Below are 21016 nucleotides of genomic sequence, written 5' to 3' on the forward strand. Positions count from 1 at the left end.
TGATTTATTCTGCATTCCTTTCTTGTCTACAGTCTGAAGCAGTTGGTATATAGGACAGGGACTATTCCTTCTTTTAATAGTGGATAAAAATCCCCTATAAAGCCACCAGGCCTTATGTGGGGAGTCTTAATTAGTAGGTGCTTCAAACAACACGCCTGGCTCTGGGTCCCCATCTTCGGCGGGACACCGCTGGTTTTCTTTACCACTCATGAGGGCGTATCACTTTGAGTTTATGTTTTTTTGCCTTTTTTTTTTGACCTGGCCATGTGTTTTTAAGTATGGATTCCATTTGAACATTTTGAGCAGATGTCCCTCAAAACTGACTTATTATCATCAGTGTCTGCTTGTTGGAGAGAGGCATTCTAATTGGGAGAAAGATTAAAAATAGGACCAAGAATAAGACAAATGAACTATCTGCCCTTGGGCCTTACCTTCTGCTAATGCACATACATGCAAGGATCTTTACTGATAAAGAACACCAGAAAAACCAGTGTACAGCTAAATTAACTGCCATTCATATTCATCAGCATTCTCTCTATTATGGTCATTTTACCTTATTTTTCCTGAATGCAATCATTTTAGAATACTGATTCTGTAAGAAATCTTTTTCCAGAAAAAATTCTTATCAAGCATAATGTAAAAATCGCAAGAAGGAAATTCCATATACTTAAGGATCTGTGATCAGTAGACACAACAGCAAAAATAATAGATTATACTAAATTGTAAAGCACTTATTGGGAAACCCTACAGGAGTCTCAAGAAAATGGAAATTCATAACTAGGTTATGAATAACAATAGTTACTTATTTTGAAAATGCCCAACCTGTAGGGAAGATGACATTATTTACTGATTATATCAAAGTTGTTAAACTATTTTAGGGAATATGTAAAAGCAAAGACTGATACCTCATATTCATTATATCCTATATTAAAAAAAATGAGTCCTTAGTAATATATTTTTATAATTTCAAATAACTATTGGACAAATTATTCTAAGCAGCTGATAATGCAATCAAACAAGAAACATAAAACTCTGACTTACCTATTGATTCAATCTGGAAATCAAAAGTGAGTTCGGATGATAATTTTCTGCTAGATTTTAATCTTCCTTGGAGATTTACTATTTTTATACAACCTATAACGGAAAAAAGTCACTTAGAAACTAAGATAAAAGAAATCTTATTAAGATAAAGATATTCATAAACAAAAACTTACAGTCCAAGCATACAAGAATGGTATCTCTCTCCAGCTGCGTTACATGAGTAACACTTGTCTGTGGGGTATCTACAACACAAACAAACTTGATAAAACTTACAGGAAACAGTAATATTTAAAGCAGAGACATTAAAAAAAGAATTCTGAATATAACTGAATTTGAAATATATATTTTTGGTCATACACATGCAGCGGTTGACTCAGATGGGTTTGGGTTCAAACTCTGATACAAGAGCTAACCTGAGTGAGTGCTTAATGGAGGGTTAGCTATTGTCATTACTGCCGGTAATGCACTATCCTATTCATACGTGAGATTCATATGTGAGATCTATATTATGGCAATGATTAATTTCGGATTTTAAGCTCAGAAGGCCAAGGGCTATGCTTTGTAAATCATTATATGTGGTGCCTAGCACATGCAATAAATATTTACTGAATGAATGAATCAGAAAGTTAATCACTTTGAATACAAATGAGTTAAAAAAATACTGACATATTTTGAGAAGTATGAAGCACCATAAAAATGCAGAGGCATTATTTTTATAATAATGATTTATCTAAGTTCTAACAAACCTAAAATATTTAAATGATTTAGCTTTCCAGGAAGAGAGATGTAATATATCCTAGACTTTGTATGAATATCAAAGCTAAAACTGTTGAGCTATTGGCCTTGTTTCTGGAGAGTGGTTCTGAAGTCTAGTCTACCAGTCTAGTTTTTTACTTCCCATAGTATTTAGAATCCTAATAAATCCAAGGGCAGCTGTAGTTCAGACTTTCACACATATTCTGTGACTAGCCAGGGTTAAGAAGGATATGGAATAGGCCTCCTATAAATCAGGCCAACCAGATCTTTGTAACTCTTACACATTTGGTGAAAATTAGTCAAGAAGCCAGTCTAGCATTACTAGATAGAAAGCCAGGAAAATGAGATTTACAAATGGCTTATAATAATTAGTTTCCAAACACTGAAGTCATCTGGAGGTCTACTGATGTCCAGCTGCCACCTCCAGATATTATTTAAATGGGGGTGTGTGTGTGTGACTTGATGTATCAAGAGTGTTAAAATCTTCTCAAGTGGATTCTACTATGCAGCAGAGTTTAGGAAACCACAGCTTATAATTTCAGCTCATACAAAACCTTAAACATACTTTCACCCTCTTACTCAACCTCATCATCTCAAAATCAGAAATGAATTATATCTGTTGTATTTAACTTCTAATAAAGGGATTTTATTATGCTAAGATAAGCGATCAAAAGTTCCTGGGATGGAAGGTACAAAACTCTTGTGTCAGGAAATGAGAGGCTCTTCATTAAACAATTAGTAGAAAAGGATTTAAAATTAAAATGGTTGGGAGAAATAAGACAACTAAAATTCACTAAATAAAATATTAGTCAACCAACAATAGAAGGGAAGAAATTAGAAAGCAGGAGTTAACCCCATGTCTGAAAGGGTAGACACTGTCTAAAAAGGGAGAATTTAACAAGAGAATTTGAGGAAGCCAAAGAGAAGCCCCATATTGTTGCCAAGGGCTGGCCATGCTTTCTTTCAATAGAAAGCTCTCCAAGTTCCCTGGGCTTCAGCAGCCATGAGACTGTCTTTAGATTTCTGTTGAATGTGTCTAAATGTGTGATCATTTTTTTTTCCCAATGCCAAAACCTCAGTCTCTTAATTTTTTTCCTTTAGTGAACACTCTTTCAGGCTTCCAACAAATTCCTGTCTAATCAATATTTGTTGGCAAGTTGGATCTTTAACACTTCTCTAAGTTGTCAAAGACTGAGCAAAGGGCCTTCGCAAGACCTTTAAAAATTACCTTCAAAAATGGCCATGCCTATTTTATAGCAAAACATTGTACAATGTCCTTTTTTAGGCAAAAACACAAAAGGAGCTTCATAACAAACACAGTGTTTTAAAAACAAAGATAAAAAGACCTTTAAGGTCATTTTTTTTAAGTGTAACAGTTTAATCAGATTAATTTACCACAAAACCCAAGTTTTGCCAATGTGTATGGATTGGAACAATGCAACTGAGGGTTTCAAACTAATCAAATTTCTGTTAAGAACTCATTAATTGGAGATATTATTTCCTAAGGTACAAGCTATGAAGGAAGAATGTGCTCAACTGGGAAATGGAGATCAAAATTTAGGAAATATGTTAAAGAATTATTTTCAAGCACCCTCAAACACTTTGGAGGTGCTTTACTATTTACTTAATATTTTGTATTCTAATTACAAATGATTAAAAATATTTATTAAAGTTACCAGGTAGTACCTGTGTATCAATTACAAAAATATACTGGAAAATATACTTAATGCAGCTTTTCCTTTAAATCAGGTTTTCTATTAGCCTCTTGATGAAGGTGAAAAAGCAGAGTAAAAAAGCTGGCTTAAAACTCAACATTCAAAAAACTAAGATCATGGCATATGGTCTTATCACTTTATGGCAAATAGATGGGGAAAATGTGCAAATAGTGTCAGATTTCATTTTCTTGGGCTCCAAAATCAATGTGGACCGTGACTGTAGCCACGAACTTAAAAGATGCTTGCTCCTTGGAAGAATAGCTGTGGAAAACCTAGACAGTGTCTTAAAAAGCAGAGACATTATTTTGCTGACAAAGGTCCATGTAGTCAAAGCTATGGTTTTTCCAGCGGTCATATATAAAATGTGAGAGCTGGACCATAAAGAAGGCTGAGCGCTGAATAATTGATGCTTTTGAACTGAGGTGCTGGAGGAGAATCTTGAGAGTCCCTTGGACAGCAAGGAGATCAAACCAGCCCATCCTAAAGGAAATCAACCCTGAATACTCATTGGAAGGACTGATGCTGAAGCTCCAACACTTTGGCCACCTGATGCGAAGAGTCGACTCATTAGAATAGACCCTTATGCTGGGAAAAACTGAGGGCAAGAGAAGAAGGGGCGACACAGGATGAGATGGTTGGATGGCGTCACTGACTCAATGGACATGAGTTTGAGGAAACTCAGGGAGGTAAGTGATGGACAGAGAAGGCTGGTGTGCTGCAGTTCACGGGGTTGCAAACAGTCGGATACGACTTGCACTACCAACAAGGTTTGCGTATATATATATGTGGTTCTCCACGTGTGGTCCCTGTAGTAACATCATCAACATCCTGGGAACTTACACATTGAAAATCTCAGGCCTCACCCAGATCTACTGAATGAAAAACTTGGGGGTTGGACCCAGCCAAGTGATTCTGACACACACTCAAGTCTGGGAGACACCAGAATGTTTTAAATGTGTCAAACAAATTAGCTATTTCAAAGCAAGTCATCTTCTCTTTTTCCAGTTCAGTAAGTTACTCAAGACTGGATTTTTATGCACTGTACTTGCCTGATGAAAGATATAGTAAATTTATTACTTACAAAACCAGTCTATGCACTGGCCTTAATAATGAAATAAAAACCACAAACCTGATTCTGTAAACCACGAAGAGGTAGAATTTGGATTGACTGTTTCAAATCGAACCACCTGGTTGAAGTCTCTCCCTTTACTGACACCAACACAGACTAAAGGGTACTCCTGCTCAGGAACCACCAGCATCTCAAACATTCTAAGTGGGCATGGTATAGGAAAATCTATGTGCTGGAAAAAAACAAAATATATTACAAAAGGAAAACAAAAGCCAAACAATTTCACGGGAATGCCATTAGGAATGCTTGGTTTTATGAAAATACATAACAGAGTACTCTCTACTATAAAGACTGCTTCTTCTCACAGAAACTCAGGGTATGCAGAAAAAATCCAAATTATGAAGCATCTTATAAAGATTTTAGGTTCAGCACTGTAATTTTTAAGTTAAATACTACACATTTTAGCATCAGAATTGGAAACAGATCCAGCAACTGCATGGCTGGTCTGAGAGTCCCCCCACCTCCACCCTTTGAGGTAGTCTCTTGTTTGCTAATTGGACACTGCACTTCAGTAATACTCCTCTGCCTTCTTATCCAACTGAGCAAACATGGGTGAGAAAACTGAAATGCTAATTAGCAAGCGACATTCCTTTTAGAAGTGTGGACAGGGGAAAAAAAAAAAAAACCACAAAAGAAATTAGCCCTGTATTTCAAGTGATTCTATTCAATAAATTAACTTAATTACAATGCAACTGATTTTCATTATACATAAGCTTAAAATTATTTTTATTTTACTACAAAGAGATTAAATTCACATTCTGAAACTCTGGAAAAATAGAAAACATTCACTTCGTTAGTAATCGGGGGAAAAAAATCAAGGTAACTATACACACCCACCAGAAGAACGAGAATAATAAGGGTTACTCAGAGAAAAGTAGACAAATGCTCATAACACTGATGGTGGCAGAACAAACTGGTATGACCACAGTGGTTAACTAAATCATTTATTAATGCCAAAGATATGCATCTCTTAGAACCCTGAAATAACACTCCTAGTTAAACAACCTACAGAACATGACTGTACACGCACACAGGAGACATGTGCAAAAGTATACGCGTTCCATTGTTAAGAGTAACAAACAAACTGCAAGTAACCCAAATGCCTAAAACAGGTAAAACGATGACAGTTTCACACAATCAGAAATTAGAGTGCAATCAAAAGGAACCAACTATGGCTACATCCAACAAGTACACAAACACAATGTTGCACAAAAGAAGTCAGGCCCAAATGAATATGATTCCACTTCCATACTGCTGAAACATTAGGTAAAATGCTAATGTTTACGGCTATGTGCTATGGTAAAAATGGAAAATATGGGAGCTGCTTTGTAGGGGGGATGGTGCCATGAGGAGCTCTGGGGTGCTGGCAATGTTCTTCCTTACAATAAAAAGCTTTTTAAAAAATATATTAGTCTTACACATATTTTGTTAGGGCTACTTATAATTTATTTTTGTTGCTCCTATAAATGGGCTGTTTTCATTATATTTCCCAATGGCTACTGTTAGTATCTTTAAAAGCTATTGAAATTGATATTTTTTAATTCTGTAGTTTACTTATAAATTCTAAAGAAAATAAATTATAGAGAAAATAAACAGGTGAAATGGGGCTACCACAAGCAATTGCCTTAAAGTGTCAGAAGATGCAGTGTGATCCTCAGACTGGAAGGTGAAACTCTGCCCACACCTGTTGTTCCCACATTGCTCCTTCCCCGAAACTGCCTAAGTGCCTCCATCCCAGAGCTCTAGACATGCCTTCAACAAACATTCTATGCCCATGCTCGCTGGGAGCATCCCTATGACCCGGGGATGTGCTTTGGATAAAATCTGTCCTATTTTTAATAAAGCAAAACATTTAAAATAATTCTCTTTGAAATGTGGAAACAACAGTAGGACAGGAAGAAAACAATGCTTCTGTATTTTTTTCCTCAGTGAATTAGAAAACCAACAGATTGTGACTACTTCTACTTAGCTTCCAATAATAACTAAATAATATGTATAAGTCACTAGCAGAAGAGCGTTCCCATAAAATAGTTTTAAAACCAGTTGCTACTGATGATAGTCCTTGAGGGAAATAATTATCTCTTACTCATTTTTTTCTTTTAAAATTAATTTTTTATTGAAGGATAATTGCTTTACAGAATTTTGTTGTTTCCTGTCAAACCTCAACATGAATCAGCCATAGGTATAGATATATCCCCTCCCTTTTGAATCTTCCTCCCATCTCCCTCCCCATCCCACTCCTCAAGGTTGATACAGAGTCCCTGTTTGAGCTTTCTGAGCCATACAGCAAATTACCATTGGCTATCTATTTTACATATGGTAATGTAAGTTTCCATGTTACTCTTTCCATACATCTCACCCTCTCCTCCCCTCTCCCCATGTCCATAAGTCTATTCTGTATGTCTGTTTCTCCATTGCTGCCCTCTAAATAAGTTCTTCAGTACCATTCTTCTAGATTCTGTATATGTGTTAGAATATATTTCTCTTTCTCTTTCTGACTCACTTCATTCTGTATAATAGGTTCTAGGTTTATCCACCTCATCAGAACTGACTCAAATGTGTTCCTTTTTATGCCTGAGTAATATTCCAATGTGTAGATCAGTCCTGGGTGTTCTCTGGAAGGAATGATGCTAAAGCTGAAACTCCAGTACTTTGGCCACCTCATGCAAAGAGTTGATTCACTGGAAAAGACTCTGATGCTGGGAGGGATTGGGGGCAGGAGGAGAAGGGGACGACAGAGGATGAGATGGCTGGATGGCATCACTGACTCGATGGAAATGAGTTTGAGTGAACTCTGGGAGTTGGTGATGGACAGGGAGGCCTGGCGTGCTGCAATTCATGGGGTCGCAAAGAGTCAGACACGACTGAGTGACTGAACTGAACTGAACTGAACTGATATGTACCACAACTTCTTTATCCATTCATCTGTCCATGGACAGCTAGGTTGCTTCCATGTTCTAGCTATTGTAAATAGTGCTGCAATGAACAATGGTATACATGTGTCTTTTTCAACCCTGGTTTCCTCAGGGTATATGCGTGAAGTGGGATTGATGGGACACATGGTGGTTTTATTCCTAGTTTTTTAAGGAATCTCCATACCGTCTTCCATAGTGGCTGTATCAGTTTACATTTCCACCAACAGTGCAAGAGCGTTCCCTTTTCTCCACACCTTCTCTCTTACTCATTTTTATCTGTCTAATTAAATAGCACTGTACCTGATTTGTAATAAGTACATGAATATCTGCCTCAATTTATGACTTTTATTTATATTGAAAATAAAACAGTGTAGTGAAGCAAAAACTTAGAAAATGTCATGAAGAGTAAGAATACAGAAAACATAAGAATGTTTTTGAATACATCTGGTAAGACTTATAGTATAGAAACATCATAAATACTAATTGAGATAATATCAAATATAGAAACAAAATACACTCAAGAGAAATTTCAAAGCAGAGAGACAAAGAAAGGAGAATTGGGTTTAGATGAAAGACAGTAAAGTGCATGTTGCTCAGGGAGTTTAAGGAAAGTGGGAAGAGTGAGAAGTCTTAAAGGAGGCCTACAAGTAGAACTGTATGTAAGGCTAACATCCTAGAATCCTGGCAACAGGCCTCATCAGTCAGCACCAAGCTCCCTGGTACCCAGAAAAAAGAAAACATGCATGGGTAATTTTTAAGCTTCCCATGCCGTCAAAATATATATTCTCTCTTGCATGCTCTTTTTTGTATATTTATTTTTAATTGGAGGATAATTACATCACAAAAATATGGAATGCTTCATGACTTTGCATGTCATCCTTGTGCAGGGGCCATGCTAATCTCTGTATTGTTCCAATTTTAGTAATAGTATATGTGTTATCGAAGCAAGCACCTGTACATTCTTAATACAAAAAGTTCCTTTAATAGAGAGAATCTTTCACTATGTATTAAGATAAATAGTTTAACATATCGGGTAACACATGAAATTCATTCATACTAAGGTTTAATCAAACTATTAGTATCCGTGAACAACTGATGTAATGAACTATTTTTCATTTTGATAGAGGTTAGTAAAGAAAGGAATAGGAAGGACATACTGTAACAGACTAAGGATAAAGACAGGGAAGGGAAGGGCTGCAGAAAAATAATTATATACACTTTACCACTCCATCTAGGATATGCTGTGCTTTTGTCAAACAGATAAGAACAAAGAGAAATTTAGAACAAAACCAGGTGGACAGAAATGGGCTGGGTTCAGAAGTTCTGTTTTGCACAATTTATAAGGTTATTTTCCCTTTCAGCTTTTTGTTTAAAGAATTTTTGTTTCAGTGAATTTGTGGAAATATTACTTCAATGGGTGGTAAATTCTTGAAACTCTTTATTTCATTTCTTTAGTCCTAGTTAATTGTGAGGTTAATAAATACTGATGTGAAAATTAAAACTAGATTCCCTAGTCACTCATAAAATTTTAAATAACAGGAAGCCAATACTTTAAACATCTTAATTCTATATTACGTAATTTAGGAAGAATCCACTCCAACTATTTTGATCCCAATTTCTATGGAGATAGCAAATGCTCATGAAATACTAGTTAATCTATACAAAATAGCGAGGAAAACAGCATAAAAAATTCATCTGGTATTTCCTTGGAGTGACAGAGTCAGCACTTCATACATTTTCAGTTAGCTTTTCCTCTAAATTTAAATTTCAGTTGAGTAATATTAAATGTTTTAAAAAATATTCATTAGAGGGACCTCCCTGGCAGCCCAGTAGTTAAGACTCCACGCTTCCCCTGCAAGGGGCACAGGTTTGATCCCTGGCCAGGGAACTGAAATCCCCATGCCATGTGGCACAGCCAAAAAATGCTTTTTTTGTTAAGATTCTAGAGACACAAAGGCACAAAAATCGATCCATGGGAAGGCCTAGGTGAATTAATAGGATGGCAGATATTCCAAACAAATTATTTCCCCTTCATGATGGTTATTCCTTGACTTTTTAAGCCAAATGCCAATCTGTAGACTGTCCCTCTGCTACAGTGGAACAGGTCAACCAGAGAACATATTCAGACAAAATTTTACTGCTCTCTTAGTACCTCCTGTTCTTGATATCAGACTGTGTATGCGATCCAGTATTTCAGACTTCCACTGTCACATCCCTGAACTATCTATCTAGTCTCTTTTAAAACTTCTATCAGGCCAATGGAGTTTTTTAAAAATAATTAGGCAGATTTTCACCACTCTGCCATATAATCCAAAATCATTACATTGTCTTGAGAATTAATTGGAAAAAAAAAAAAGTTTTCTTGAAAGAAGAGGAAAACTGATAAGCTTTTATATAAAAAATGATGTAGGCTGACATTCATGCTTACCTTAATTAACATAAATTTCTGCATTGGTTCAACCCATTCTAATAGAACAATGCTAGTTTGAAGTGCCCCACATAGGTATTTATGGCCTGTGTAAGGATTTCTCACTGTCAAGGCAAAAAAGTATATGTAAGTTTTCTTATAATGCAAAGTTTTTACAGTAATAGCTGCCTGCTCCAAAAATAAACAAACGAAAGGTGGAGGCCAGTTCAATTTGTTAATTTGATTGCAGAGTGAAAAAGAAATACTGTTTCAGATAGGAGTGCAAAACTCTCATCACTTCCAGGATTTTTATTTGTATGCTCAAAAACTGCTGGTTATTATGGGGCCAGGGGGTGGGAAGAAGAACTTTAGGTCTTACGGTAGCAGAAGAACTTTAGGTCTTATGGTATCAGAGAGATTAACTGAGACAGCAAGATCCTGAAGAAAGGTTTAAAGCAGATTTGGGGAAATGTTCCCACATGGATAGCTGTAGCACATTTAGGGTGATTTGGGGTGCTCTTGGTAGTACTTATCAGAGGCAGTACTGCCTTGGTCCTCACTAGATGGAGACATTAATCACGATGCAGGTTTACAAATAAAAAAGCTGAATTGCCTCAGAGGTTTTTAAGGGAGGAAAGAAAACAATTTTTTGCTTTTCCTAGATACGAATCAACCAGCTAATTGTTACAGGGGTTGAGGAGGACTTTAAGGCTTGCGGTATGTGAAAAGGAGACTCTGACTTGCACATCACAAGCATTAAGTTTCATGTATTAAAGGTATGAGAGTAAATAACAAGTATACTGAGTGAATAAATGCAGTCTCAAAAGCCATTACTAAGCAGAATGGTGAATGATTAGTAACAGGCCCCTTAGAGAACAGGGTATGGTAACGTGCTGTAATAACATCATTCTCCATTTATTTAGTCAATAAATTATTTGGGAAACAACTATGTGTGCAAAGTTCTACATTAGGTTTAGTTTACATGAAAATAGAATGGGCAATACATTTATTTTACTTAAGGGAGAAAAGTAAACTATTACTGGCAGGATATTCTGGAGTACTACGGTTTTATACTAGATTGAAAAATGGGCCTCACAGCATCCTCTTATCCACTCTGCAGAACAGGAGAGCTGTGTGAATTTGGATGGTTTACTTACCAACACAACACTTCTGACACCACTTGGTTTCAGGGATTTTTGCTGATACAGCAAATTTCCTAAATGGAAATGGAAATGAATATATAATACATGTAGGTGAAGTTAGTATATGAAAATACTACTGTTATAGAACAGTGGAGAAAAGATGAGTTGTTTAAAAACTGGTCCGGACATAATGGGTTATCTATTAAAAACAAGAATAAACTGGATACCTTTCTCAACCCCTCTCTAATCAATTCCAAATGGATAAAGAATTTAAATATGAAAAAACAAAACTATAAAATATATAGATTTTTGAAGAATATGACTACAGGATTACTTTTAAAAATGCAAAAATAGATTATACAGGAAAATAATAATAAACTTAGATTTTGTTTTTTCACTGATGTATCCATAGCACCTCAAACTATGAGTGGCATTCAATTCGTTGAATGTATTTAGTAAATTATTAACTTTAGTTTACCAAAAGACAGAGCTGAGAAAGTAAAAAGACGAGCCACAAATTGGGAAAAGAACAGGACTCTGTTCTGATAAAAACGGTATCCAAAAGTTAATACATTAAAGTTTATGTGCCTTCCACTGTTTGGGAGCTGTATATGACTTTAAAGCTTGGTGGTCAGTTTCCATGCCCACAGGAATTTAAGATTTATCAAGTTAGAAAGCAGAATGGAGTCATGCTTAAGGAGGCAGAAAAACAACAGCAGAAAGTGGCAGCTGGGAGAAAAAATGGGGCATATAAACTATATACGAAGAAAGAAACTTCCTGATACCCTTAAGTCCAACTATAGATACTATAGTACAAACATAATAAATCAAGTTCATTACCACAACTAATTAATTCATCATGAAAAGACATAGTTAAACTCAGTGTAATCTATTTTAAGAAGACGGAAATGCTTGCAGTATATTTTAAAAGGATTTCCTTTGAAAAGTTAATTTTTAAAAAGCTTTTGTGCGCAAAGTGGCAAATCTTAGCTATACTGTAAACTCAGTAATTAACGACAAATTTTTAAAGTACTTAAAAGTTAAGGTTCTATATTAGTTGCTTTACAACTAATACTGTAAAGGAAGAATGGTTACATTACAGAAGTATTGTAAAGTACAATTTATACCAGACTCAGAAGACTTTTACTTAACAAATAAGGTCCAATATAATAATAACCAAAATAATAATAATGACTAAACAGAGGAGTAAACATAATTAAAAATCCCTGTAAGTAGAAAAACAAAACACCTAAATTTATAAGTATCTTCTTATAAAAATCTTCAATTAATAAGTCACTTAAATTTTCTAAGTTTAGAAACTACTTTGAAAAAAATTCAATTCATTCAAATTGACACAAGTAAGTCAAAAGCACTATATGTGATATAAAGTTACAAGCAAATTAGAGGAAAAAAAAATTAGTTTTAACATTGTAGAAAAACAGTTCAGAAAGAAAATGTTTGATATAAGTGGAAAAGTATAAAGTAGAAAATTTTAGAATATGATAGACACTTCTGAAAATATGTTACTTTTTACAGTTTTCTTCATTACATATGATTTCCACAAAGCCAAGCTGAGAGCTTTTTTCAATTTCTGTAGTATATCTATTTTTTTTAATAAATGCATTCACATATTATCTCTAAGGATGAAAACATAATTAAATGTACAATTACCTTGGCAGTATTCTGTCAGGAAGTTTGTGTGCTGGAATAGAAACGGGTAACTTTTGCATTTGTCTTGCATAATCAAAAAGCCCTGGTAAATTATGAGAATAAAGCTGAGAAGCTTTACCTGTAGAGAAAAATAAAGGTGTCACAAAAGCTGATAACATAAATAGGAACAACAACTGTAAGGTTTTTAAAAACTAAAAGACTTACCAGATATTGACAGTAAGCAATTGTTCATTACATACAACCATGTACACCTTCGGGGAAATAGCTGATAAAAAAAAGCACAAAGTTTACAGAGAATAATAGATAACGGCAGTGTAAATATTCACATATTAACCATGTAGCTGTCATATCATTAGGCCAGTTTTTAAAAAGAAATTTATTTTTAATAGAAAATCATTTTATAAGGTATTTAAAACAAGATGCTACATATACATATTTATATGGAAGAAAAATAAATTAGTGTAATTTCATTATCTAAGTTCCTACATTATATGATTAGCTCTATTCTCCTTATGGTACAGACTATGTAATCTCAAACTAGATGAGGAAAAGGACATTTTCAGACAATGTCTATTCCTTTATTTTGGTTCTTGAGTTTTCAGTAATTAAAACTCTCCTGTGTACTTCCAAAAAATGGTCTTATCTGGGCATATGGACATGCCTGGCTTCTGGAGCAGAAGAGAGGAAAAAAGATCACGGTGTCGTAAAACATAAGAGTATGGAAACACTAGGTATGGAGGAAAAAAGGCTGAGAGAAAATGCTGAAAACCTATAAATCATAAAGGACATATATACAGAATTCATTACTGATCATCAGCATGGTACACAAAGCTCTGGGGTGTGGCACCTGCTTACTCACCCACCTTCATTTATTGTTATTATTCTATGCTCATTCTGTACTCTAGCTGAACTGACCATTCATAGTTCCCTACTCGTGTCATGCAGTTTGTTTCTCTTGTCTGTCTGTCAACCTTCTATTCACCATCATTTATGGTCCATCTTAAATGTCTCTCCTCTTCTCTCCACAGGTGGTGCTAGTGATAACCACCTCTGGGGGTTACACTTTATACTCACTCCTAGTGTGACATCTAACTGGAAGTACAATATGTTGCGGTTACTGGTTTATAGGTCTATTTTCTCTGTTAGATCATGAGCCACTTGAAAGTGAGCACTACTCCTGTGAATAATCACTGTGTGGATCACAACAAACTGTGGAAAATTTGAGTACGTCTCCAGCACTGAGTAAACAGGACATGCTCTAGGAAGGTTTTCTAAACAAGAGACAGCAGCAAATCACAGCACTGAAACTTATTCCTTATTTAATGTCTAGGTATAATAAATTAAGAATATTTTTTTTAAAGGGAGAAACACAGAGTAACATACCTGTTCCATTGATGTTTCATGAAGTTCGTTGAGATTCAAGGTATAAATCCCCTCTTCAGCACCAAATATCAAGTACTGATCTGAAATGACAAAATAATCCACTGATTTTGATGTATAAAATTCTTTTACAAAAGACTTATATAATCTAACATTTAGTGTGTGTGTATATATATACATATATGCATTAACATATGAAAAAAGAATTGCTATCGTCTATAAAGCAGTATTTCTTATTTTAATGCAAGTAAGTAGTTAGAAACTGTAGCTCAAAGAATTGATTTATATGCAGTTATCAGCCTCAAAGCACTGAAGAAAACTTTTAGGAAAACAGGTTCTGAAGAATGGCATGTTAGGACTCCTCATTCATTGGAGAGTGCTAAGGACTGATAAGAGAATCTGCAACTCCTTTTCTAAATTCCCTCTTGGAGAGGATCACGTGCAAATGACACATAGAATGTAATCCAGGAAAAGTTGATGAAAACTCAAAATATTTTTGCAGATGGTCTGTTATAAGCATAGCATCAAAAAACCAAGATCTGACTACTGCCTCTTTAAAAGGTTAACTAAACTTGGATACCTGCTAGGGTGTTCAGTATCTTCTAGAAGACGTTACAAGTCTGGTCATGGTCCTGTTCGATCACATTTTATGATCATATCAAAAAGTAGGTGAAGAACTTCTCCAGACTAAGCTGAAGCATCCTACAAACAACTTAGAGTGTCAAGAGCATTCCTCAACTGCCCAGTGTTTAGGGTTAGTACTGGGAAATTAAACTTTGTGCTCAGACAGGACTGAACGGGGTTCAAACTGCAGCTCTACTACCGACTGTCAAACAACGAGCCTCTCTGAGTGCTGTTTTCTTTACCTGTGAAATAAAAGTACCCACATCTTGGCTATTTAAAAGATTTAGCAAACCTGTGTGTGTGTGTAAGAGACATCAAGCATGTGCACATGTGTGTACATGTGTATCTATGTACATCTTTATACAGAGAGATGGCACAGAGTGTATGGTTTCAATATATTGATATGGTGCTGCTGCTGCTGAGTCGCTTCAGTCGTGTCCGACGCTGTGCGAGCCCATAGACAGCAGCCCACCAGGCTCCGCCGTCCCGGGGAGTCTCCAGGCAAGAACACTGGAGTGGGTTGCCATTTCCTTCTCCAATGCATGAAAGTGAAAAGTGAAAGTGAAGTCGCTCAGTTGTGTCTGACTCTTCGTGACCCCATGGACTGCAGCCCACCAGGCTTCTCCGTCCATGGAATTTTCCAGGCAAGAGTCCTGGAGTGGGGTGCCACTGCCTTCTCATGGTGACTATACAGTAAAATTTTAATATCCTGTGTCACCTCAAACACTGCTAATAACAAAAGAAACATATTTACCTTGAATGTTTTTTTAATTATAATAAATTTATTTTTCAGAAAGATATGCATAAAGTGATTAAAACTGAGTGCTGTTCTAGCCTCATGAAAACACCAAGCAATCAGAAAGATAAAAACAGATAGTACTACCTCTTGTGTCTGGATTTATCCATGATGTTGCACAGTGAATTTTCAAGGGACATCCATTAAAAACCTTTGAAAAACAGGCACCCATCTGGAAAAACAAAAAATAACTAAATGAATCTATAAAGTCCTACTCACTTGCCTTACAGTGATATCAAGGAGGTTCCAGGCACAAGGACTGTTAGATATGATTTTACTTAAAAGTCACTTTATTCTTCCTATCTTCTCAAATAAAGCAGTAATAGCAATTAATTCTGCACAATAATTTGCTTATAGAAGTATTACTTACATATCCCACATTAAGACTAATACAATATTCTCTGATAAGGAAAACCATAATCTCTCTACAAAGGTGAAAATTTTCTTACTTGGTTTCATGAGCCTAAAACTAGTATTAATCACTGAATATCATATTACAAAGTGGAAGAGGTACAGTTGATTTGAAACTCATATATGTACTTTAATCTCAAAACAGAGAGATGCACTTTACAAAAAAAAAAAAAAAAATTGAGCGATCTGATTATTCTCCTTGGAGGAAGTCAACAAAAAGCTTTATTCTTTGATGCTAATATTTATTTATCAAGCTCATTTACAAACTTTTCAGATAATAAATATCTTATAATGAAATATAATATCACTCATTTGAATGTTTTTTGATCTTCAAAGAGTAAGATGTTAATTTTGAAATGACTGTTCTGGTTAGAATAAATAACTTGGAGGGGAAAAAGGATACAGAAGCATTTGATCAGAAGAACGGCACTGTGGTCATTTCTTTTTTCTTCTGGCCATGCCACAGAGCTTGTGAGATCTTAGTTTCCCAACCAGGGATCAAACCTAGGCCCACGGCGGTGAAAGCACCTTGTCCTACAATGGACCACCAGGGAATTCTACTGTGCATCATTTTACAGTAGAAATATTTTCTTCACAAACACAGAGACAATACAATGAGTGATTATTGTTGACTACAGTGGATTAAAATTATTAACACAAAATAATCAAAATATTTGATCTTAAAATTTCCCTTTTATGTATAGAAACCGAGCAACCAGTATTTTTAATATTTTAGTTCTCCAATAAGAACAACAGACTGGCAATACCAGTGCATGGCAGAAGGCCAATAAGACACGTCCCTATGGTGTAGGGCGGAAATTCTATCACTTAACTAATCCTGATGATTGTCCTTTAAGATAGGTACCTCAAATTCCTATGTTAAGGTACTGCGAAACTCCTAAAAATCTAAATGACAGAATGAGGTACAAAACAATCAAACCAGTCCCAACCTAAAGCTAACTTCTACAGTTGATCCACAGTTATTAGTTCTTCCCTGTCAACTGCATACCCGATAAAGGAGTTTCATCCTGTAGGCCAACAATAAATTTCACCCCCTTCGTACATATGTATCTCCTAGACTTGGAAACCCTTTACACTCAAAACTTCTTTTTGTAAGATGAGGTATAATTAGTCAGATTTTTATACTAATAGTAGAGTTGAAAAGTAAAAGGGCTAAAAAGTAGACTTGAGAGGTTACAAACTAGAAAAACTATGGACCCTTTCTAAACTAGTGTTATATGAAGTTTCAGGCTATAGACTGAGATCAGCAAAATGTAGTTCTATCCATATTTAACTAAAATTAAACTGAGTTAATATAATTTTAAGGGGTTCCCTGGTGGCTCAGTGATAAATAATCCACCTGCCAATGCAGGAGCCATGGGTTTGATCCCTGGGTTGGGAAAATCCCCTGGAGAAGGAAATGGTAACCCACTCCAGTCTTCTTGCCTGGAGAATTCCACGGACAGAGGAGCCTGGCGGGCTACAGTCCATGGGGTTGCAAAGAGTCTGACACAACTGAGCACAATATAATTTTAATCCTAAAAAAGACAGCATGGTATATATATATATAGATAGATAGATATAAAAAATGACAAGGACTATAATACAGACATCTAAGGTCTAGTTTTAGTTCTGGTTAGAGCTGGGTGGCGGTTTGTGATTTTGGTGACTAGTATCTTTGGGTCTCAGTTTTGAGTGAGTGAGTGATAGTCACTCAGTCATGTCCAACTCTGTGACCCCATGCTCCCACTGGGTCAGCTTCCAAAGGAGCTGAATGCTCCTTCCCCAGACTTGGGGACTGAAGAGAGAAAAGGAGTCAGGAGCCATGAGTTCTCCATGTTTTTAAGCAAACAGGATTCTGGACCCAAACTGGATCCAAAGGGTCTCAGTTTTACCCATGGACAAAATAAAGTTAGGGCCAGATGCTCCTTCAATGCTCCTTTTAGTTCTAAAATTCTGTTTTTGGTAACTCTGCGTTTTTCACATTCCTTCAAAAATATGTACAGAACATTAGTAATTTTCAAATAAAGAAGTTATAAAATATATAATATATCGTAATTCTTTTGAAAAGCTATACTTTTCAAATATAACCAATTAGTATTTATATTAGCAACTTCTAAGATTTTTTTCAATATAATGGGGGTTCTTTCAAAGAGGCAAAAAAATCCAACCAAAGGCACGTACTCAAGAAATTATATGTCACTGTATTGAGTTTGAAAACTTAGCCTATTTGATATTTATACTTACATGCACTTTAGGTGTTGGGGGTAGGCCATTACTAATAGGCTTCTAGAAAAAGAACAGATGCATGATTATACTTCTTTTTGTTTGGTATATCAACACTATTATTTCAAACTCATGTGTTGTCCCAATAAAATACATGAATACATTTCTTTGTCAAACAAAACATTATAGGTAATATTGAAGATCCCTATATCCTTTCACAGTCCACTTAGTCCTAGAACCTGCCCCCTCCACATGGTTTATTGTGTACCCTTCCAAATCTTTCTCTAGGCAATTATATTACATTAGAAAATACTCAGGTATTTGTATATCCTTCCAGACCTGTTTGCCATTGGCTTTAACTGCAGCACAGTATGAATATAACAAACTTTAGCTACTTCCTGTTGTTGGATGTGTAGATTATTTTCTATTTTTTACTACAACAGCAATGTGGAAATCATCATCCTCGCGTATCCTTTACTACACAATGTGTGAATGGTTTTTTTCAAGAATATGCTGTGAGAAGTGAAAACACTGGAACACGGGGTCTGTAGCTTTTGCACTTTAGTGGATACTCACTGCTAAACTGCCTTTCCAAGTGCCCATTTTGTATCACTCCCATCAGCAATGTATGAGTCTTGGTTCTTCACAGTCTCACAGACAATGTTATCAAACTGATAACAGTTTTTACAGGACTAAAAAAATTTTCCCCTTTGTTTCTCATTAACTTGCATGCCTCTGACAGCTAGGAAGGTTGAGAACCTTTTTAAAGAAATGTTTACTGGCTAATTGTATTTCCTCTTCTGTGAATTCTCCCCTCCCTGCCTTGCTTTTTTTTTTTTAAACTGAGTTATTTATTTTTTGGAGCTGTTTATATAAATTAGACTTAAATACTTTACTGCTATATATTACAAATGTTTTCTCCTAGTCTGTAGATTTTTAACCTCATTTACCAAGTGCTTTGTCCACTGAAGTTTTAAACTCTGATGGGCTCAAATGCATAAATCATTGGTCAGAGTATAATGATAATGTAAGGAGAGCAAAAACAATCACATCACTCATCTGTGACAACATCCTCAAGAGTTCCAGATATTTTGCCAAGGGGCTACATTCCTGGGGTGTATGATTTACCCCTGGAGAATAAATCATTTTCAATTTTATGATTTATCCCTGGAGAAAGAATCTCCTTGGGAGAGATTATAATTTAAACATAAGCTTCTGATAGTCTAGTTTCTTTTAATCTTAATAACAGCATTTTAAGGCATGACCTTATAAATTTTTCTCAGTTTAATATAAATCAGAATTATTTAAATGAGATAAAAATTTAAAGCTACTATTAACTGATTTCATATACATGAAACAAATGAAATATTCTATATAGTACTATTTATATGAGTAACTTTTAGACATTTCTAAAATTAAGACTATGAAATTTTACTTTGGAGATATGTTTATGAGGATGTACATACTGCCATCAATTTCTGATCATTTTTTTTCATTCTGCAAATAATTTATGTACATAATTATATAGATGTCCCTAAATTATCATATATCATCTATTTTAGCAAAACATTTTTAATTAGGGAGCTCTAAATGTTATAACTGTCGGATTTAATTTAAGTACTGACAGAAGTGGTTGTAAATAATTTCAAGAAGCTGCACAAACTGTAATCACATTGCAATATACCATGGATACTATTTATCCTATGATACAGTCATGACACACTTATTTTAGAATTACTGAGACTGTTAGTTTAACTACTAGTTCCTTATCCTAATAAGGTGATAGAAAAAGTGAATTTAAAATATATAAATTTTAAAAAGTACTCATTTCTCAAAGGTTATTATACTGTTACAGTCATTAAGCTGAATTTTTAAACTACTACATTAGAAGGATTGCTAAAATTTAAGCTGATGAAATGAAAATGGCACTTCTCAGTTGGAGAGACTACATAAACCCTATGATTTCTAAAAGACATTTCACTTTTGTTAAAAATGTCCTAAGTTTCACAAATTACAATGCATAACGCCAGTCAAATGCTTTAAATGAATCATAAAAATCGTATGTCACATTCTATAGTGAAATCTTATAAAATAACAGATACAGTACAAAAACCTCTAGCAATGTGTTTAGTGTACAAAGTTATTATAGCTATATGCACATAAACATATTAAATGGTCTATGAATTTCTAGAACAATAAAAAAACTAGTATACACAAAAAATTCCCCCAAAATACTGACTTACGATCTGTTGACATCTGCTGAATTGGGAATTTTAAGGATTTTTTTGTTGTTAAGCTCTATGATGATGGACATCATAGAATGTCTTCTGATGATTAAGTGTAAATTCTTTACAAATTCTTAATCTCCTTGATAAATTCTATTGATGTTCTGGTAGTTATGTCATAGTGTTTTATCTAATTTTTCTAATAGGAACAGTTGCTAAGGCTAATTTCATCTTTCCTGAAGTGGTATCTTATATCTACTAGAAATAACCTTAATTTTTCTTCCTTGTTCGCTATTTTCTTTGGTAAAAGTAGTAACATCACAAATTATGTGACAGAAATTTGTCCTAAGGTAGAAGGTATGGCTTTCCTTCCATAAGTTCTTGAGACGATAAAAGGAGTGTATAAGAATCATTTTCTTCAATGAGAATAATATTTCTCAACAATCACAAAAATATTAAGTGTTTACCCATATGTAGAAGCCCACATTTTATAATATGCAATATAACCAATTGGCCTAAATAATTTGAAGAGTAGAAAGCCTTCATTCATGTTTACCACTGCAAAGTCATTTTTTTCA

At 35.0% G+C, this 21016-nt stretch overlaps 1 protein-coding gene and 1 non-coding gene across 4 annotated transcripts in view; both read right to left on the bottom strand.

Annotated features, from left to right (window-relative positions):
* MAP4K3 (mitogen-activated protein kinase kinase kinase kinase 3) overlaps positions 1 to 21016 on the bottom strand; it is a 183127-nt gene that overhangs the window by 6999 nt on the left and 155112 nt on the right. For all 3 annotated transcript variants that reach the window (XM_005212589.5, XM_059891124.1, NM_001191162.2), the window contains 10 exons: positions 18235 to 18276; positions 15664 to 15748; positions 14160 to 14239; positions 12981 to 13041; positions 12777 to 12894; positions 11121 to 11179; positions 9985 to 10088; positions 4642 to 4813; positions 1215 to 1283; positions 1042 to 1134 (listed from right to left, as the gene is read on the bottom strand). In XM_005212589.5, coding sequence (XP_005212646.2) covers positions 1042 to 1134; positions 1215 to 1283; positions 4642 to 4813; positions 9985 to 10088; positions 11121 to 11179; positions 12777 to 12894; positions 12981 to 13041; positions 14160 to 14239; positions 15664 to 15748; positions 18235 to 18276 — 883 coding nt within the window. The remainder of the gene's footprint in view (positions 1 to 1041; positions 1135 to 1214; positions 1284 to 4641; positions 4814 to 9984; positions 10089 to 11120; positions 11180 to 12776; positions 12895 to 12980; positions 13042 to 14159; positions 14240 to 15663; positions 15749 to 18234; positions 18277 to 21016) is intronic.
* Positions 8399 to 8506, bottom strand: LOC112448973 (U6 spliceosomal RNA). Its single transcript, XR_003037422.1, has one exon. It is a non-coding gene; the product is annotated as a U6 spliceosomal RNA (small nuclear RNA).

The sequence above is a fragment of the Bos taurus genome, chromosome 11, assembly GCF_002263795.3.
Source record: "Bos taurus isolate L1 Dominette 01449 registration number 42190680 breed Hereford chromosome 11, ARS-UCD2.0, whole genome shotgun sequence".
Classification (NCBI taxonomy): Eukaryota; Metazoa; Chordata; class Mammalia; order Artiodactyla; family Bovidae; genus Bos; species Bos taurus.